The 15715-nt window shown below is 44.5% G+C and overlaps 2 protein-coding genes across 2 annotated transcripts; one reads left to right on the top strand and one right to left on the bottom strand.

Annotated features, from left to right (window-relative positions):
* Window positions 1–819: 819 nt before the first annotated feature.
* ALG2 (ALG2 alpha-1,3/1,6-mannosyltransferase) lies at window positions 820–5590 on the bottom strand. Its single transcript, XM_014859720.3, has 2 exons — window positions 5169–5590; window positions 820–2725 (listed from the first exon to the last, which is right to left on the bottom strand). The coding sequence occupies exons 1-2, from the start codon at window positions 5541–5543 to the stop codon at window positions 1823–1825; spliced, it is 1278 nt and encodes a 425-aa protein (XP_014715206.3). The 5' UTR covers window positions 5544–5590; the 3' UTR covers window positions 820–1822.
* A 7-nt stretch (window positions 5591–5597) lies between these two features.
* Window positions 5598–14093, top strand: SEC61B (SEC61 translocon subunit beta). Its single transcript, XM_014859721.3, has 4 exons — window positions 5598–5985; window positions 6172–6269; window positions 10817–10918; window positions 13810–14093. The coding sequence occupies exons 1-4, from the start codon at window positions 5983–5985 to the stop codon at window positions 13895–13897; spliced, it is 291 nt and encodes a 96-aa protein (XP_014715207.1). The 5' UTR covers window positions 5598–5982; the 3' UTR covers window positions 13898–14093.
* Window positions 14094–15715: the final 1622 nt, after the last annotated feature.

Genomic DNA, 15715 nt, shown 5'->3' with positions numbered 1-15715 from the left:
CAATTCACTTGTGTTCCATGCTACTTTCCCTAACTTCAGCTTAGTTTTGGAAGCTGTGAACACCTCTTGTGGGCAAAGCTCCATCCATGTCTGGGAGCCAAGAGTTAATGCACCAGAGGCTGGAAGCTTATGGCAGGCAGGGCTCTGAATCCCTCCCCGATTTGTGGTCTTAATGTCACCTGCTGGGGCTTAAGACAATGAAAGGAAGTTAAAGTTAAGGGGCATGAACCCATGTAGTCCATTTTGGAAGGATCTGCATAAAAACTGTCAAATGGGCAAAAGTTTTAGTGCTTGGAATGCGTAAGCACCAATTATGGATCAGAGCAGGACTGAGTCTATTGGTCCTAAACGCAGTGGTGAGGGCCACCAGGCCTTTCTGGTGTGGCCATTTCATTTCATTAAAATACTCCTGTGATATAGACTAACATGATAAATTACAACCTGAAATTTCAGCCTCTAAAGAACCCCGAAAGAACAATATTGTAGCACAGCATGAACCCACGTGGAACTTCTACAGTCATTTTCAATATCCCAAAATTGAAAAACGGCAAACACGTATACAGCCCACACTATGAGGCAATGCCGTTTTAAGTAGAGTTTACATACATATATTGGGGTGACCCATCACACCCACCCTGAGGAGAGTGGAGCAGCAGTTATCCCACCTCACAGATGAAGCAGCTGAGGCCGGGATGAAGCAATGTGCCCAAGGTCACACAGGCTGTCAGCTCCCTGGCCTATGCTCTTAGAGGTGATTAACGTGGAGTCTTGGCTAGTGATCTTTGCTATTTTTTAAAAACGAATTTAGCTTTAAAGGTATGTTGAAAAGTGCTTTATACTTATTTGTACTCAGACCACAGGTAAATAATGAACCTAAGACTGGTCAGTGCCAGGAAAGGGCTGGAGTACGTGAAAGGGGAGGGTCACGTGCAGGTTGGGAAGCGAGTGGAAGGTCAAGGAACGCTTCCCAGCAGTGGCACTGAGGCAGGCCTTGAAGGATAAAGAGCATTTGTGTCTTACACTCTGTAGGAGCTTACTCAATACAAGACAAAATTAACAGAGCTGATGATGCAGAGAGCATTAGGCAACAAACCCTAAACAGGATGCACACTGCATGCGTGACAATACGCCCTCTCCACTTCAACATCCAGTTTATCCTAGTTTCTGACTTCAGGTTTGACTGTGTACATTCCTAATAATACCAAAATAGATCACAGAGGCCAAAATCTAAAATTTTGTCTCTTCCTATGATAAACATCTTTTATTGTCTTAGTGTGGGAAAACACAATAAATCACATTTGTAAAAAAATAAAGATCACTCTTGCCACGGATCCAGGCAAAGGTATGACTAAGCAAAATTCCTAACAGAGGACAGTGAACACCCAGGTGGACTGATTCTGGGAACTACAGGGACCCTATTCTCATTACGAAGCCAAATAATCAACTTTGATGATGATATACTTAAATTATTAAAACAATTAAGGCACAATATGACTCAAAATTCATAGGCAGAGCAACAATAATCTAGAGAAAATATAATTAAAATATTCTGCTGAACGTGGAACTGTACCATATTTATATCTTAATCAACACTGGTAAGACTCAGGATTATTACAGCATAAAAGATACTATTTTTCTGAAAAAGCAGACAGGGAGTTGTGGTATATAGGAAGGTGGCTCAGGTTCAAGATTCAAGTACATATTTTTTTAATCTCTTCTGCATTAGATTCTAGGTTTTTTCTCTTTTTGGTTTCAAAACTGAGTCACGATCTACAAAAATGATACTAATGAATGTAGCATAAAGACCTTAAAAAACATCCCATTACACCAGCAGCCTGGTGACACATTGGTAGAGCTGTTCCGTAAACGCTTCAGAGGAGAATTTTTCCTTCACCCTGGCTCTCCCAGCCAGTCCCATGGTGGCTTTTAAGGAAGGTTCACGGATGAACTTTTCTATTGCTTCTGAGAAGCACACTGGGTCGGGCTCACACAGAAACCCTGTGACGCTGTGGACAACGGACTCCAAGGGCCCGCCGGAATTAACAGCAATGACTGGGCACCGCATGTACATGGCCTCCAAAGGGACGATGCCAAAGTGCTCGTTGCTTGGTGTGTAAAGCACACACGTGCAGCTATGGAGGAGGGAGATCTTCTGTTTGTCTGAGAAAGACCGCAGGAAGGTCACGGACTGGCCAAGGTCAGACTGCTGGACCATTTTCTTCAATTCCTGGTAGTGTTCCACGTTCTCCAGGACTCTCTCGTCGTAGCCACCTGCCACGATCAGATGGACCTTGTCCCAGTCTTGCGACGTCAATCTCGCACGCAGCTTTACCAGGGCTTCCAGTGCCAAAGTCAGATTTTTCTTCCTTTCGTATCTGTTGATGGAGAGGAACAGGAATTTTTTCCCCTCGGGCACTAGGTCATCAAGTTTTTCAGGAACAGCTGAGTCAAAGCTGGTGACATTCAGAGATGGGTAGAGGACATCGGGCTTTATGTGAGACAGGGACTTGAACGTTTGCTTAAAAACGGCAGCTGTGAACTGGCTATTGACCAAGACGCAGTCTGCCATGCCTGTGGTGTATTCCTCCACCCAGTCAATCGGGGCCCTGTACAGGCGTTTAAGAAAAGAGTCTCTTCTGGTGAGAAGCAGATCCGGGAAGTGACAGTAGAAGAGGATCTTCTTACGCCGTCTGGCCAGTTTGAACACTGGGATACAGGCAGAAACCTGGCCAAAGCAAAAATCGACAGCAGATAAAGTGACTCGTCAACTAAACTTCAACCAAATCAAAAGCACAGACACCCACCCTGCCTGTGAGTCAGTGGGCGCCTTGCAGGCAGTGTCTGGTTCAGCTCTGTGTTCCCCAGACTCTCACCCAGTACCATGCCTGGTGTACAGGAGGCGGGTACATGGTTTCCGGATGTGTGCTAAATACTTAAAGCTGCAAGGCCAGCGGTTTCCTTTAGAACAGCACTGTCCGACGGAAATAAAAATCTAGTAATCACATGATGGTTACATTAATTTTAATGTACTTTATCTAAAACAGTATATCAAAATGTAATCAATACTAAAAAAGTTAATGAGGTACTTTTCATTCTTTTTTCCCACATTGTCTTTAAAACCCGGTGTGTATTTCACACTTACAGCACATCTCAGTTCAGACTAGCCACATTTCAAGTGCTCAGCAGCCATCGTGGATGGAGCAGCTCTAGTATCTTTCTCCTCCTAAGGAACTGAGTGAACGAACTACAGTAGATAGAGTGCAGGCTCTGGATCAAGACTGCCAGGGTCTGAATCTCAGCTCGACTAGATAGCTGTGTGACTACCATCAGGTAGTCTACCTCTCTCTGGGCCTCAGTTTTCTTTTCTATAACATGGGGACAATTATAGAACAAAAACACCCATATGGTTTTTGTGATTATCAAATGCACTGGTATATGTCAAAGGCTTAAGAATTTAGCACAGAATATGTGCTCAATAAATGTTAACCATTATCATTACTGATCATGAGCTATATGCTGGCATCACTAGAGACCTTCCTGTTGGGTAATCTTTCCACGTCACTTAATCTCCAGCTCACTCAACATCTGCAGAAGGTGAGCTTTAGGGATGATGAGGGGTTTATCCAAAGCCACTGAGTTAGAAAGTATCAGACATGGAACTGGAATCCAGGTCTCCTCCTTCCAAGCTCAGTTTTTTCTCTATCCAGCCTAGTCTCAGCTACCTCACACCTAATGACTAGTTACACACGCAGGATGTTTGGTAGATGTCCATATTTCCTAAAAAGAAACAGCTTTCACAGAAGCAAGCAGGATCAAATGTAACTCAGGAATAATAATTAAAGAAACATAAATACAAACACGATGTCATGCCCACCTGTCAGTTTGGCAAAGACTAAAAAATGGTTGATAACATCCCATGTGCACAAGAGCATGAAGTAGGCTGTATCACACACTGTGGGAGAGTAGAAACACAACCTCTTTGGAGGGCAAATCTGGCAACAGCTATTGACATTGAAAATGAACAACTCTTTGATCTATCAATTTTATTTCTAGGAATTTACTCAAAGGACATGCTTGCAGAAGTACAAAAAAAAACGGTACAAGGATGTTTATTACAATACTGATCTATACACAAAAAACTGGTCACAATGTTAGAGTCCTTTAACAGAAGAATATATAAATTATGGTACAAACAAAAGCGGAATTTCCAGCCACTAGGAAGAATGAAGTCAATCTCTAACACTGATATATAAGGATGTCTCAAACAGAAAATTTGGTGAGAAAAAGCAAGTTGTCCAATAGTAGGGTGTGTCATAATCCTAATCATTACAAATAAGGAAATATATTTATGAACAGACACTCATATGCTGGTGTAGTCACACTTTCTGGAAGGATACAGGAGGAACTGTTAAGAGAGGCTCTCTTTAGGGAGTGGACGCGGGATGGGAATTTTACATTACACTTTTATACTATTTAAAGTTTTAGTCCTGAGTAAATATTACTCTTTAAAATAAATTCTTTTGGGGGCGGGGGAGGGGAAGAAAAAAAAAGACGTAAGAAAAGTCTACAATAGCTAGAGCCCAGATCCAGGTGGACATTATTTACTAAGCTAAAGAACTTGGACTTTTCTTCAAAGACTAATGGCGAGCCATGTTACAGTTTTAACTGGAACATGACATGTTGACCTTGGCGTTTGAAACACACGACACTGCGAAGGAGTGGGGTGGCCTGGTTGCAAAGGCAAGAGACGGTGGGATGCAGTGGCCTGGAAGGAGAGTCAACAGAAATAATGCAAAGGGGGAAGACATACGAGTTACTAGGAAATAAAAGGTAACCAAAGGCTGACTTCTAACGCTTGTGTTTCTTAGAGCGAGGCCCAAACTCATCTGCTTCAGAATCACCCGATGATCCAGTGAAAATGCAGATTTCGGGGCCCCACCTCAGGGCTCCAGGATGAAAAAACCTCCGAAGGTGGGGCCGAGTAATCTGCCACTTGAATGCGTCCGCACTAAAGCCAGAGAACCAGAGTCTCACTCCCAGCTCTGATCTCTCCAGATCAGCTCCGCTCTTTCCGAACCGCAGACGCAGACAGGTCACCCGAAGTCATGCAGTGCGCCCTCCATAAAGATAGAAGGAGGCGCGGCGAGGGCCGGGCGTGGCCGCCTCACCTGGTCGCACACGACCACGTCGAACTCCTCGTCGGCGAGGAACAGCACGTAGAGCGCCAGGAAGATCATGCGCACGTAGGCACAGACGGCAGCGCCGCGGCCGCCCCAGCCCAGGCTGCGCGGCAGCCAGTCCCCGGCGCAGCGCACCGGCAGCTCGCGGCTCTCGGCGAAGCAGTGGCCTGGGTCGTAGTGCGCGGTCCAGATCCTCACGCTACATCCGCGCGCCTGCAGCGCCAGCGCCGCGTCGAGCACCAGCCGCTCGGCGCCGCCCACGCCCAGGTCTGGGTGCAGGAACAGCACCGACGGGCTGGGACCCGGCTCCTCGTCCCGGTCCTGCTTCTCCGCCATGGCCCGGAAGCCACGCCTGCGCCCCATCCCCTCAGGGGATTCTGCGCATGCTCCTTCCCCCGGCTCCCAGCGGGCCACTGCGGGGGCCAACCACGCCCCGCGACGCGCGCGTTTCTTAGGCCACATCAGCGCAAATATGTGGGCGCCTAGTAACTGCCGGAGAAAATTTCTCTTCTGACAGTGGTTATATCTTCCCTTTGGTAGGGACCGAACTCTAGGAAGGACGTTGTGACCCAAAGGAAGGAGAAAGAAGGTCTGTGCTTCCCACACAGAAACTGGCCAAGTCGCCTGCAGCAAAATTTTTACAGGCATATGGTGGGACAACCCAGGCGTCCTTGGATTCAGCGAGGACCCTGCCAGCACGTCTGGGGGCGGGGCCTGAGCCAGTCTCTCCAACAGCCGGTTGTTGAGGCTCCTCGGCTGCTTGTCCTCCGCTCCAGCTCTCTGCTACCGGCCTGTGTCCAGCATGGTAAGGCCGCCCCAGCCTTCCCTCCTTGCTTCCCGCCTCTCCCAGGCGCCCCGACTCCTGCCTGACGCCGTGGCCTCCTTCCGTGGCGCCCTTGCTTTCCTCGGCCTCCCGTTTTAGGTGCAGTCTCGGCCGTCAGGGCCTGGGGCCGGCGGCGCTCACCCTTCTGTCTCCTTGTCTCCTCTGCAGCCTGGTCCGACCCCCAGTGGCACTAACGTGGGCTCCTCTGGCCGTTCTCCCAGCAAAGCAGTGGCCGCCCGGGCGGCGGGCTCTACGGTCCGGCAGAGGTAAGGATCCCTGCGACCCTCGGCTATAGGCTTGGAGAGGTGGGGCCCAAGAATTCGCTGGTCTTCAGAAGGAGCCCCCGGGATGTTAGGACTTAGAAGGGCAGAATAAGGTGGAGGTGACGTGGCCGTATGTCTGAAGACCTTTGGAAGTCTTTTATGTCTCGAGAGGGAGGCAGCGTTTTCTTTGCTTTCCTCAGTTTTGGGCAACACTCTTAAAAAAGGAAAGTTAACAAACTGGAACAGGGTTAGAGACAGTTTTGAGAAAACTGTCATTAAACTAGCGTATTCTGACCTGAACTCTGGACTCGACATTTCCATTTGAAGGTCTCATACATACTCAGTTTAGCGTGACTTGTCAGGCCAAAACTGAGCCTCTCCTTCCGCCCCAGCCCCTTCCTCGCCCCGAGTTATATCGCCTGCTGCTGTAAACTCGTTCACCCAAAGCCGGAAGTTCAGCAGCATCTTGGATTTTTCTTATGCTCTTTTATCCAGTCGTTTGCGAGACTTTAAACTAGGCATGAAAACCTTCTCATCAGTCCTTTCCTTTTCCATTTCTGCTGCCTCAGTTCAGCCCTCAACTTCTCTCATCTAGACTTTTGCATTTTCTGCCTAGCTTTTCTTCTCTCCAGGTCATTTCCATTCCAGTCCATCTTCTGCTCTGATTCTGTCACACTTCCTCTTAGTTTCTCTGTTAGTTCCTGGTTGCTGGACTTTGAAAAACAAAAAAAAGAATACCAGGGCTCTTGGTGGTCTTTTCAGCCTAACTGCCTCTGCGCTGTGCTCCAGCAACGGTGAACTATTACCGTCTTCTTAAGGCACTGGACACCCCCACCCTTTCTGTTTATTCCTCAGGATTAAGCTCGGGTTATTTCCTCTTGAGGTCGTCTCTGACTCTGAAAGCAGCAGTAGCTATTAGCCTTCCCCTTTGTTCCTAAAGCATTTTGTTCACGTTGTTGTAATAGCATTTATGTTTCCATATTTGTCTCTTTCATTAGATTTGAGAGCAACTGCTCGAGTCACCTCTGTCCTAACATGGGGCCTAACACATAAATGATGACTGAATCAAGTGACATTGTTGTCTTGGGATTTTTGAAGGAACTAGTGGGGTTTTATCTAGAGAGGAGAAAACCTGGAAGGGATTCATGAAAACTGTCCTTAACGATGTGAAGAGAAATGAGAATTTTCTTATGGGCTAGAATAGGTAAATCTAAAACTAATGATTTGAACTTACATGAGACAGCTGAAGGGAATTCTAATGGAACTGTCAGAAATGGTAAGGTTATCCTGAACAATCGTGAGTTCCCTGTCACCAACATGTTCAGGGCAAGGCTGGGATGGACCAGCTGGACAGTGTGTCAGCTGTGGTTTAGGTTATGTGTGCTTGGAGTGCTGTCTCATTCCCACCCTGAATTTCAGAGATTCTTGGAGTGGAAAACATGTGCAGTTCCTTTGGGTGAGGGTCTGGTTAATCAGAACTGGGAGTACTGTGGTAGGGAAGGTTGACCATCTGAGAACTTTTCAAGAAAAAAAGGGAAGTCATATATTTAACAAACGTAGATATGATAATGAAACAATTTATTTACTTAACAAATAAAAATGAAATAGGTGAAATGGAGAAACTGAAACATTTGAGGACAGAGGCGTCCTTTCCAGTTGTGGGTGTTGCTGTCTTCTAGGATTCCGTGTGACTGGGGCTAGCGTAACTAGACAGATCACGGTTGTATGTATTGAGTGTTCTCCTCTAGAGTTTGGCACTCTTCAAGTGTTATTTCATGAGTGGAATGTGATAGGTATTGGCTGTCGAAGGCTATATCCCCACTTTGTAAGTGTGTGTGAAGCAGTTGAAGTTGATGGTTTGCACAGTCGAAGGCAATGCTTTGGATTGCGTAGTCTGCAGATTTCTGTCCTCTGTCCGTGCTCACTGAGGTGATAGAGGTAGTGCCTTGCAGAAGAAATGGTGTGGGATTTGAGGCCAGGCTGCGGTTGGAGTCCCTGCTCTGCTTAATACAGTATAAAACGGAACTGCTGTGAGGATGAAAAGGAGCAGTAATGCACTGTGTCTGTAAGGCTGTCAGGTGTTACCCTGTTCACACAGGGTACGATGGTGGGATAGCCAGCGGTATTAAGATAATCATCAAATAGTTATTAAGGGAACATGCCAGGCACCATTCCAGCTTTGAGAGTATATGTGTGAACAAGATAGACAGGACCTCATGGACCTTATATTCCAGTGTGGGAGGCTGTGAGCAAGGCAGATAATGCACTTTCAGGCAATAAGGGCTGTGAAGAAAAATAAAGCTTCGTAGGGCATAGAGAGTGGTAGGGGGAGGGTGTTCCGAGCAGCTGACATTTGAATAGGGACCTGAAAGAAACAAGGGAGCAAATCGTGCAGTGGTCTGGGGAGGAACAGGCTTCCTAGCCGAAAGGAGTGGCTGAGTGTAAAGACTCAGATGGGAATGAGCTTGGCTTCTTCAAGGAAAGGCCAGAAGGCTGTCATGTTAAAACAAAAGTACCTAAAAGTCAGTTATGAAAACCATCATATTAAGGTGTCAGAAGAGGGAGGCGGTTACACAGTGGCCAAAAAGGAAGAGTAAAATAGAACCCAAATAGAAATTTAAGAAATGAAAATGGGCTCTATTAACCTCTACCTACTTTCCAGCAGGGGAATGGGAGGTATTTTGAGTACATTTTGGGATTTCTAGGGGTGCTGATTTTCAGATCCTCTGCTATGTCCCGTCTGCCAGCATAGTAAGAAATCTTAAAAGAGGCCACACTGATCCCTTCAGAGCTCCTGTAATTTCAGAAGACTTTGAAGACAGGAACTGTAGTTCAGGGGTTGTGGACATAGTGGAAAGTGCATGGGCCCTAGTCCTGGCTCAGCCGATGACTTACCACATCCACGCTGGCCTTACTGTCTGGCTCAAGTTCCTTTTTATGAATGAGGAGGAAAATTTCAGGTACCTGCCCTGGAGATTAAATGATGTGTGTCTGTGTGTGTGGAAGTTCTTCTAAGTGTATGAATTATTCTGTAAATCCCTGTACAAGTCTGTTTGCTATGTGCAATCAGTTTTCTCATAAAATCAGTCATACAGATGGAGTTCTAAGTTCCCGGGCCACCACGTAGCCTGTAATTAACATGTTTGAAATATAACCTTTATAGTACAATAGACCCAAATCATTGTTTGACACTGATTGCTTTCAGAGTTCTAGCATGAACACAGCTCTCTTTGCTGGAACCCAAGCTGGAACCAGGACTCCACTTCTCCGTTCCATGCAGCACAGCAAGCTCCCTGAGCTCTAGACCAGTGCTGCTTGCATTGGAGTGTGGGATAAAGACCATGGTAGGGTGAGGTAGGGAATAGGACCCGAGTTGGGAGGGCAGTGAGAAGAGATGGTGTGGATAGGGTTTTCACTTCTGATTTCTCCCTATATGTCCTTCTCTTTTCAAAAATCCAGAATCAGCAGCCCACAGATACTGGAATGGGATTTTAAGGGAGGGTGACCTGGGATTTGGTTAATGGTGAGGGGCAGTGTTGGGACAGGGCTTTCCTTCCCTCCTCTGCCTTTCCTCTCACCTGGGATTTCCAAGTTGGTGATAAATGGGCTGAAGAAGATTCCTTGTGACTTGTCCTCTCACCATCTCTTCTTACGTTGGTGTTGTACCGCTCGAGCACTGGGGCCAGGATTGGAGTAGTGCTGTGTGGGTAGGCTTCCCCAGTCACTGAGGGATTCTCCCAGAGAGGAGGGGCAGGATTCCCTGGGCCTGTTCCTGGCCAGTGGTGTAAGTGCTGTTCAGCTACTTCTGTATGCCAGGGCTGTGTGCATCACACAAGCGTTGATCCCCTTTGAGGGACAAGTTCTGGCTGCATGTTTTCCGTGTTTCTTCATGTCTTATCTCTCTGTTAGATATGTGGTCAATGTAACAAAATAGTGAAAAAAGATTATAGAATAATTTTTTATAAAATGTATACTTTGGGACCTGGATACAATTAAAGGTTAATGTTTTTTGTCTCTTTTGTAGCAAATGCAGTGATTTAAGACATATTTTAAGATTGCCATCTTATAATCAGACTATATGGATTCAGGGCTTTTTTAAGCAGGGATTTATTACTTGACTTCACAAAAATGTGAAGAAAAACTGAAATGTACTGTCCAAATGAGGTATCCATATGTGTGGGCAAGCAGATGGACTCTGGCGGATGAACTCTGGCGTCAGGACCGGGTCCACATCCCAGCTCGGCCACCTGCTGGCTGTGTGGTCTCAGGCACTTAGCTTCACCTTTTCTGAGCCTCATTTCCTCATCTGTAAGATGGAGATGGTGACTACTCTTTAGGGTTATTGAATGCATTAACCTAAGGCAGCTACTCAGTTCATGTTCGTTCGTTATCATGATCAGTGGAGTCAAAACAAGAATTTGGGGACAGTACTAGCAAAGAAAAAGTTTTTTCTTTTTATTGGTTCTTTACCAATGTAATGGTAGCATATGTTATAATGCTATTATAAGGGGTTCCAAGAAAAAGGTGTTTGTAACATTTTCCTCTTGCAGGAAGAATGCCAGCTGTGGAACAAGGAGCGCAGGCCGCACGACCTCAGCAGGCACTGGGGGAATGTGGCGATTCTACACAGAGGATTCACCTGGGCTCAAAGTGTAAGTCTGGGGGAGCAGACCTTGTGTTTCTGTCTGGTATCCCGGAGCTCTTTGGCAGCGTGCTCTCTCACTGCCGACAGCTGTGCTTGCTTTGATGAGATTTACAAAACACTGCAGCTTTGTTTGTGCCAGGTGGGCTAGGTTTGGTTTGCCCGTATGTCAACCAGTTAGTTTAGGGCCTGGAATGACATCTCTTCATGGATTGAGTGAAAGCAAGGGGAGAGCTTCATTTAGCGAGGTCAAAACAAACGATGGGAACAGAGAGAACCTGAGGGAAGACTGCTTAATTAAATGAAATTGCTCTTCATTTGGTGTTCTTGTCCCGCACTGAGAAATAGGAGTAACCACTTGAATAGGAATTGGGTGATTTTTTCAAAGCTTTCCTGGAGACATAAGCTGATATTATTACAGCCTAATGGAAGTTTCTCCATTCAGCTGTTACCAAAAGTTCTTTGGCCTCCTTGTCTTTGCTGGGTGGTGAGTAGAGCCTGGAGGGTGAACATACCACTTTCTAAGTTCTGAGGCCTGGGAGGGCTCATTAGGGGATGGAAGTGGGCATCCAGCAGGCCCCTGTCCCCATGCCTTGCTCACTTCATTTTCTGAGGTTTCTGTTACTGTGTGGCAGACCTAATCCCACAGGTTTCTGATCACATGGGCTCCAGGACGCCACTGATTACAGCTGTTTGCTGACTAAACCCTGTGGATGAGGAATTAGAATGGTGACAGCAGCTCTCATTTGTGCGGCTCTGCAGATTCAGAAGCTCAGTTTCAGAGAGGAAACGTTACGAGTCCAAGACACACAGCAAGAGCTGGAGGCAGATCTTCCAACTGTTCGATCCTGTGCTCTTTCTGTGCTGCCTGTCTGGTGGAAAGGAGACAAAATTAGGCTTACTTGGGTTAGTTTAATTAACTTGACCAGCAATTTGACTTGGATTGCAAATTTAGTTTATGGAGACTTCCCTAGAACTCTTGAGATATGGTTTTATTGATTGAGCTTTTTTTTCCCTGTTATCTTGAAGACCTGTATGGTAAGGTGAGAATGTATTTAGGAAGTAGTTCCTGGGGCTGGGGTCTGTGAGTTGGCAGCTTCTGACAACCTTTTGGTTTTTGTTAGAGGTAATTTTTCTGAGTATCTCAGAGAAATTTTGAAGCCCTACGCTCTTCAGAGTATCCAGGGGACACATTTTAAACCCTTCTCAGCGTGGTAAAATTTGTTCTCCTGTGGGTGTCTGGCTTGTGCTTGCTCTGGGCTTTCTGCTGTTGTGCAGGCGGGCGTGCTTGGTCGTACTGCTTGAGTCCTCCCAGGAGTCAGAAACCGCAGTCTCATCACACTGGAGAGTCATGCTTTTGGTGAAGGGACACAGTTGGGAATTCTCATCCACAAACCCACGTCTTGGCGCAGTCAGTCAGCACCGTGGAGCTTCTTGTTGGCTCTTCCTAGGAGTTGAGAATTTCTTTCAGGTTGATAGTAATAGCATTTCCTGTAGGCTTAGTATAAACCTGCATTGTGTGTGTATTAATTTACTTAATACCTCAGAAACCCTATGAGAGAGGTACTCTGATTATCTCCACTTTACAGAGGAGGAAGCTGCGGCTTGGAGCAGGTAAATCACAGGGCCATAGTCACAGCTCATAACGTGACAGAATTGGTTTCCAAACTCCAGCACCCTGAGTCTGAGAGCAGCTCTCCCAGCTTTCTGCTCTATGGCTGATGTTACTGTAACGTTTCTGTAAAGTAGCGGGGTATGATCAGGTACAACATGGTGACCATCTCTTCCTATGTCCTTTTAAATTTGTTGACTCCTGTAAATGTACACATATTGGACGAACGAAATAGTGTAGCAAGGACTTCGATCTTTATTTGTTGTTTATTGTCCACCAGTGGACTCTGTTATCCTGCTGCTCCACGGGGTTACTCCACGGCCTTGATGATTATAAAGCTTTCTGGGGTCTTTTCCATTGTCCACTCTCCATTTGTATGTGGGAGGTGAAGCGAGACATCTTGAATTCTCCAAAACTGATGTTTCACTAAGGTCAACATTCACAGGTTGTGTAAAATCCAGTTCTCCCTTTAAGAAACCTATACACTACTTCACAATTTGAAAAGCGTTTGCTTTTAGGGAGGCGCTGATGAGTAAAATCTATTTCTTTCCTACAATAAACTTATAAATATAAATCAAGCTTAACACATGTTGCCGAGAACGTTTGCTCCTTGAGGATGGGAACCTTAAAGCAGTAAAATGAGCAATATGTGCCAAGTCAGAAAACCTGAGTTCAGATCTCTCTTTTTCCATCCTGGCTATGTGTTCTTAGGCAAGTAATAATTAGTCTCTCCAAGCCTCAGTTTCCTTATTTATAAAATGAGGTTAATGTTTGTTTCACCTATGTCCTGAGTTTGTTGTTCAAATGGGATCATGTATTTGAAAACACTTTGTACCTTATAATGTGATATTCATCTTTGCATGACGTGTGTATTGTTGTTAGACAATAAAGATTATCTTTAAGTAGATCTTAATTTGAAATAATAGTTTGGTAATTGGATCATTTGCACTTAAAGAGTCTGGGAAATTTTTCTTACTACTTTTTATTATGGAAAATGTCAGATACATGAAATTAGAGAGACTTGTGTCCCCAAGACATCAGATAATTTTATTTGTATATTGGTATGTTGTACTAAAAGATAAAGACTCCTCCTTTCTAAATAACTACAGTGCCATCACCACACGCTCAAAATAGCCACAATAATAATTTTGTGAGTATTTTAAATGATGCAAATAATATCCTTGGATGAGTCTTAGGTGCGCCCCCCTTTCCCCAGGCAATCTTTAGTATTACAGATATAATATTGTATTGTTACTAAAAGTAAGCATGCCTTCTCTTCTTCTTTGCAGTGGCCCTGTTCCAGTATTGGTTATGAGTCTTCTGTTCATCGCTTCTGTATTTATGTTGCACATTTGGGGCAAGTACACTCGTTCATAGATTCAGCTACATCCATCTGTCTGTCATCTGAAGAAGAAGGAAAAAACCCAACATATCTTGGACCAAAAGCATAGTGATTTTCTGTTCACGAGAAAGAAATTTTCTGTAAGCTTACTGTTTTACAGGGAACTTAACAAGAATTGATTTTAAGGAATCAGTTTTTTTTCTATGGCTAATAAATTTTTTAATTCATTTATACCAAGTCTAATTGCTGATGCCTGACTGCTAGGGCCCTTAGTCTCCCTGCCTTTAGATTTTCAAGTAAATATGTGGAAAACGTGTCTTGTGGAGATTGTTTTCTTCGTTGGATTCACAGTTCCTTACGTGACTACGTAGTCATTCAAATCCAAGATACTGTAATTGGCCTTGGTTTGTTTTCTTCAAGGTGCTTCTGTCCTGATGATTGTCATGTAGGGTGTTCTGCGGTTTTCAAGGAGTGTGCCTATGACTCCATCAGGCAGATCTGTTCTCAAAGGCAGCTGGTCCCCAGGGGAATAGTCATAGAAATCCTAAACCAGAAATCTTGGATGAAGTGTTTGCTCATTCTGTTCTTTGTCTCTAAAACGATAGATAATATTTTTGTCTCTTCTCTCCCCCAGTTCTTAATTATGTGAGTGTAGACCAGGGCTTTCCATCTATTTATCACTTATTGCTAAACGTTTTTTGAAAGAATTCATTTGATAAATTGGATTTATCAACTAAAATTTTGTTTTCGTTTTGAAAATTAAAGACCTTTCTAATCAGAGTGAAACACCAGCTTTTTTAAACTGAGCTGATATAATTCCAACCAAAAATAAAATTTTTTGAAGTTTCATTTAGCTTATGCTGCCTTTCTAGGTATACCTTCTTAGGTGGACCCTAGGAAATATCAAGAACTGCTCAAAGGTGCATCCTCCAGGAGCTGAGGACTCTGAGCCAGAATTTCTGAAGAGTGAGAGACCCATATGAATCCGGCAGAATCACAAAATGACAAAGAGCTGTGTTAGTTAAAAGACGGATAATTAAAAAAATATCTTTCATAAAGTAAGCCTATTTAAAGAAAAAATTGCTAGAACAGCTAAGCAGTTTTGTAAGTGTTTTTCTTAAATCGTGGCTGTAAGGTAATTTTAGGTCCAAAGTACCAAATTTAAAGGACGGAAGTATGTATCTTTAAAAAAGACTTCCTGGGGCAATATATGGGTGAGTGCGCTCATTTAAATCCTTATGAATGGCAGATTATTGGGGAAGAATGAAAAACTGCTTCCCTTGGATCCTGGGAATTGCTAATTGCACGAAATAGATTATCTTCCTTTTGAAATTCATGGGGAAAAGCCTCAATTTCATTTGGAAGAAATTAAAGATGATAGTATCTATAGGAATTTTTTTTCCTGATGTTCAGGTTGATGGTACCAATAACAGCGAAATCTGTTCCTCTGTCCAGAGTCTGGTTTCCTGTGGGGGACATGCTGAAGCCACATGGGGGCACTATTTGGTTGTGAGTGTGCATTCTCCACTGCAGTGCCCCTGTGAGCCCCAACTGCCTAGCAGTGGTCTCTAGTGGACTGATGGCTGAAAGTCACTGAAGTTTTTGAGCTAGAGATTTATAAGAAAATGCTAGTTTTCAGTGGCAGAGCAAGGAGATGCTTCATTCAGCAGAAGGAAAATTGGGGGTTGGGTATAAAGATGTACATCATCTATTATGTAGCTACTTTTGGCTGTGATTATACAATGCTAATACCGTGGCTGAGAATCTTCGCGTTCAAGCTGTTCCTTTCTCTTTTTTCCAATTTTTAAAAAAATTGTGAAATACTCATAACATACAATGTACCATCTTAATCA

The sequence above is a fragment of the Equus asinus genome, chromosome 10, assembly GCF_041296235.1.
Source record: "Equus asinus isolate D_3611 breed Donkey chromosome 10, EquAss-T2T_v2, whole genome shotgun sequence".
Classification (NCBI taxonomy): domain Eukaryota; kingdom Metazoa; phylum Chordata; class Mammalia; order Perissodactyla; family Equidae; genus Equus; species Equus asinus.
Note: the sequence above shows the minus strand (reverse complement) of the source record. Positions and strands in the feature narration are given on the sequence as shown.

Coding starts and splice junctions, on each gene's coding strand:
- ALG2 (XM_014859720.3), bottom strand. CDS start 5,543: ATGGGGCGCAGGCGTGGCTTCCGGGCCATGGCGGAGAAGCAGGACCGG. Junction 2,726..5,168: donor ACGTGGTCGTGTGCGACCAG/GTGAGGCGGCCA, acceptor TGCTTTGGCCAG/GTTTCTGCCTGTATCCCAGT.
- SEC61B (XM_014859721.3), top strand. Junction 6,270..10,816: donor GGCTCTACGGTCCGGCAGAG/GTAAGGATCCCT, acceptor TTCCTCTTGCAG/GAAGAATGCCAGCTGTGGAA. Junction 10,919..13,809: donor GATTCACCTGGGCTCAAAGT/GTAAGTCTGGGG, acceptor TCTTCTTTGCAG/TGGCCCTGTTCCAGTATTGG.